At 37.5% G+C, this 4645-nt stretch overlaps 2 protein-coding genes across 2 annotated transcripts; both read left to right on the forward strand.

Annotated features, from left to right (window-relative positions):
- The first annotated feature begins 761 nt into the window (after positions 1–761).
- LOC124355600 lies at positions 762–2132 on the forward strand. Its single transcript, XM_046806763.1, has one exon. It carries the CDS (start codon positions 762–764, stop codon positions 2130–2132), a length of 1371 nt encoding a protein of 456 aa, XP_046662719.1.
- Positions 2133–2450: 318 nt separating this feature from the next.
- On the forward strand, positions 2451–3173 carry LOC124355601. Its single transcript, XM_046806764.1, has one exon. The coding sequence runs from the start codon at positions 2451–2453 to the stop codon at positions 3171–3173; it is 723 nt and encodes a 240-aa protein (XP_046662720.1).
- Positions 3174–4645: the final 1472 nt, after the last annotated feature.

Genomic DNA, 4645 nt, shown 5'->3' on the forward strand with positions numbered 1-4645 from the left:
TGTTAACAAATATAAAAAGCATATATTACAACCATAAATGAATTTTAAGGTAAGTTATAATTAAGATATAGTAATAATTACGGGATATAGGTTTTTAATAATAGTAGTTTTGTTGATAAAAAATTCTGATCGTATCTGATGTGATGCATTACTATGATATAAATATATAATGCTAATAGGATGATGAATTTAAAATATAACCAGAATTTTAAATTCAACAGGAACGCAAACATCTAACTGAACTTCGAAATCAGCTTGAGAAGAGAACTAACGAAGGTGAATCTGGGTTAACTATCAAATTTGTAAAAGGTACTCCTAAAATTGTAAAGAATCCAAAAAACTAGACACGTGCAGTGGCCATTCGCGGTTACAAATCTACTACCAAAACGTCAATGGATTAAGATCAAAGCTTCATGAGCTTCTGTTGTCTCTGGCCACCTCCACACACGATGTCCTAATACTGACCGAAACCAATCTAAATTCCCAAATATCATCTACCGAACTTGGCTTCACCAACAAATACGATATTTTAAGAAAAGATCGTTCACTTGACACTAGCTCCAAATCCAGCGGAGGTGGTGTGCTGGTTGCAACTACCAAACAGTTAATCAACCACAATTTACACCTCATCCAATTTGGAAGTTATTTTTGTTAATACTTCTCTTAGCCCACGAAACAATGTTCTACTGGTGGCTGTGTATATTCCCCCCTCATCGCCTCTACAAGTATATTCTGATTTTGCAGCCAATCTTGAAGAAGTCATGCTCTCTGCTACCTTTTCTCATTTCCATGTGTTTGGTGACTTTAACATCCCTGATGCTGATTGGAATGCCCCATGCTCCGTCAATGTGAACACACCGATGGCCATAATCTCAAATGTCATTACAATGTTTGCACTCATGCAGGTCAACCACGTGCTTAACCATAGAGGAGTTCTACTTGATCTTATTCTTAACTCTTCGCTTGATGTTCACGTTCAACGAGATCAATGTCCCCTCCTCATTGAAGATGCCCACCATCCATCTCTCAATTGCCTTGTCCCTATACCAGCACCTGCTGCGCTGACTTTCAATCTTGCTCCAAATCCTGCCAAGTGTAATCTACGCACACTTGATGACGATCTTTGCACGTTCGACTTTGCCTCCCTGGATGCTATCCATGACATCAATGAGTCCTTCTGGGTGTTAATAGATACAATCAGTAAGTCTGTTCTCAAGCACTCGCCCTTGAAGAAATGGGGATTTTCCAACTTTCCAGCCTGGTTTTCCCGTGATCTAAAGAACTTACTATTTCTGAAGAAAGCTCTCCACAAGGAATATAAGTCCACGCGATGCGAAGTAACATACCAGCGTTTTGCCGTAATAAGAGCTCAATGCAATGCCCTAACCAAGGACTGTTTCACGGCGTATGCAGATCACATCCAAGAAGTTCTCCCCCACAATCCAAAAGTTTTTTGGTCATATGTAAAGAATCTCAATCGCAGTGGCTCTACTCCCACAACCCTTAGATTGGACGGAATAACGTCAACTTCAGACCAAACTGCAGCTAATCTCTTTGCTGACTTCTTCTCTGCAGCTTTCAACCATGATGATGACGTTGCTGATGATCCCCCGTCCACCCCTCCATCCTTTGCCTTAATATCATCAATAGTACTCAATGTTCCTGAAGTACGGCAAGCTCTACTTAGTCTGGACGATTCAAAGGGATGTGGACCTGACTTCATACCTTCATCAGCCATTAAGCACATTTGTAACCTCCTTGCTTATCCACTCACCAAGCTCTTTAATAGATCATTATTCACTGGAGTCTTTCCTGACGCACTCAAGAAGAGCTTTATTGTTCCTATCCACAAAAAAGGTCCCACAGACGACATAAAAAACTACAGACCTATTGCTATCTTGCCTGTTCTTGCCAAAGTATTTGAGGGGCTAGTTCTCAGTAGAGTTAACTTTGCAGTTTCCCAGATTATCACCCCCCGCCAACATGGATTCTGGCGGGGCAGATCCTCTGCTACCAACCTCATGGTATTCCAATCCGACATCATTGACGCTCTCAACGTCACAAGCAGATGGATGTCATCGAGCTTGACTTCGCTAAAGCTTTTGACCGCGTTGACCATTGCTTACTTGTAAGGAAACTGGAGGTTTGCGGTTTTGGTGGGGGGTTTGCTTCGGTGGTTGTCCAGTTACTTGTGTGGACGAATCCTCCAGGTTCGCTATAATGGTTCATTGTCCAAGACCTTTATTGCCACGTCCGGAGTGCCCCAGGCTTCCCTACTTGGTCCAGCATTATTTAACATCTTTGTTAACGACATCACCTCTATTATAAAGTGTGGCTGTTTGTTATTTGCTGATGACCTGAAACTTTATCAGCAGATTGCATCGGTGGATGACCAAGACCTGCTTCAGACCCAAATCAATTACATCGCCGATTGGTGTATAAAGAACAAGATGGCCTTGAACGTGGAAAAATGTGTAACTTTGACTTTCCACCGTTGCAGAGCTCCCATAATACGAGAGTACACCGTATATGACACCACTCTCAGAAGAACAGCTGAAGTTAAGGACCTTGGGGTCACATTTACACAGTCTCTTGCTTGGGATCGCCATATTGGTGTGGCTTGTTCTAGAGCCCTGCGCAATCTGGGTCTTATCCATCGCCTTGCCAGAACCCTCTCCAACCCTCATTCATTAAGGATTATTTATTGTACCCTTGTAAGACCCCACCTCGAATACTATGGAGTCATATGGTCACCTCACCAGGTCTACCTAAAGGACGCTCTGGAGGCGGTCCAGCGTCGTTTTCTCCGCCTCATCTGGACCCGTCTTGGGTACCGGTACCAAGAAATCCCACTGGATTATGTTGCCGCCCTCATGAAGCTTCCTTCCCTCGAAAATAGACGTATCATGAGTGATATCCTGTTTCTTTGGCGTCTAGTAACGGCTGACATCGATTGCCCTGACCTTCTTCAGAGAATTTCTCTCAGAGTACCAACCTGCGGCACAAGATCGCAAAACCTCTTCGTCACAACATCTGCACGGACCAATTACATGAGGAACAGCTCTATCATTAGAGTACAAAGGCATGGCAATTCAGTTTCTGAAGATCTGGACTTCTTCCACCCCTCAAGCATTTCCAGCTTCCGCTGCCGTCTCCAGAGCCTCTTCAATTAATATGTAATATTTTCACTATTTACTCGTTATGATTGTAATTTGGGTACATTTATTATTTTGTTGTTTAGTTTATTATGTCTAGGTTAAAGTGTTTCTGTTTTTAGGTATTGCATTGTAGAGTCAATTTATTGTTATTTATTACTATTTATTATCGTTTTTGTTGTTGTTCTAGTAGTAGTAGTTGTTGTTGTTATGCGCATTATCTATTCAATATTGATTATTGTTGGTTGTTTAGTTACGTATGTAAGTATATACATGTACATGTTGTATTCATTTATTATCTATATATCATGGGTATATCCATCTATATATTATTATTTATATTTATATATTATTATCTATTATTATTATTATTATTATTTGGTTATATATATGTGTATGTAAGTATGGATACTGGAGCATTTATTATTTATTATCTGATATTGTTTTAGTCAAGTAAACAGTATTGTAATACCTTATAGTATTGTTGTGCACCACACTTTGTAAGCACTGTAAAAATGGCAATGCCGTTAAATAAATAAATTTGTAAACTAAGTATAATAAACATAAATATGAATGATTATAGAATATTAGTAAAAATCAATAATAAAATTATAGATTTATAAAAAAAGTGAAATTTGGTTGATAATGAGAGTATGTGTTCCCTCCTTATAAATCCCTTACTTCACCGTTTAATCATTTTCCCCTTTTGGTTATAATGTTAAACATTTATCGGTTGTTTTCCCAAAAACAACTTCTTTCTTTATGTTTACAAATCAGAGCGTAAAAAATATTTTATTTACTTCATGTCGTTTGTATCCTTCTAGCTAGATATAATCTATATTTATTTATTAGTTCTGATTTAACAACATTTTTTAACTGATAGATTAAATATTTGTTAATTAAATTCCATTAATTATACTTCATTTTTGTGTGATTTTTCGAATTCGTTGAAAGCATCGTCAGACACACGTAAATGAAAATACGCAATCTGGTAACCCTTTTCTAGAAAGCGAAAAGCCTTGTAAATATTAAATTAGGTTATATAAATAGGGTATTTAATTTTTAATCTCAAAAGTAAGATGTGATGGATTATTATGTTTATTTTTTTCATATATCTTCTGCCATCTACACATTTATGTGTCTCCTGTGATGACGTAAGCTGTCAATAATTTCAGCAGCTAATTCAACCGTCTACCACTACTAACAATGGCTCCACGTTTATCTAAGAGTATACCAATGTATGACATTTAAAGAGAATATTTTAGGATCACATAATTGTGAAAAAAAACTATTAAAATTAAAGCATATGTACGCAACTTGTTGAACATGAATGAACCAATTAAATCATATAAATTTATGAAAGCACTCTAGGGCAATCACAATATCATAATTGTTACCAAAAAACTTGAGAAAATTTTAATTTTGGATGGTTTTGGTATTAACGAATTCCAAAGAGTTATATTAGGTGTATATTACCGTAATATTTAGAG

This window comes from Homalodisca vitripennis, chromosome 2 (genome assembly GCF_021130785.1).
Source record: "Homalodisca vitripennis isolate AUS2020 chromosome 2, UT_GWSS_2.1, whole genome shotgun sequence".
Taxonomy (NCBI): Eukaryota; Metazoa; Arthropoda; class Insecta; order Hemiptera; family Cicadellidae; genus Homalodisca; species Homalodisca vitripennis.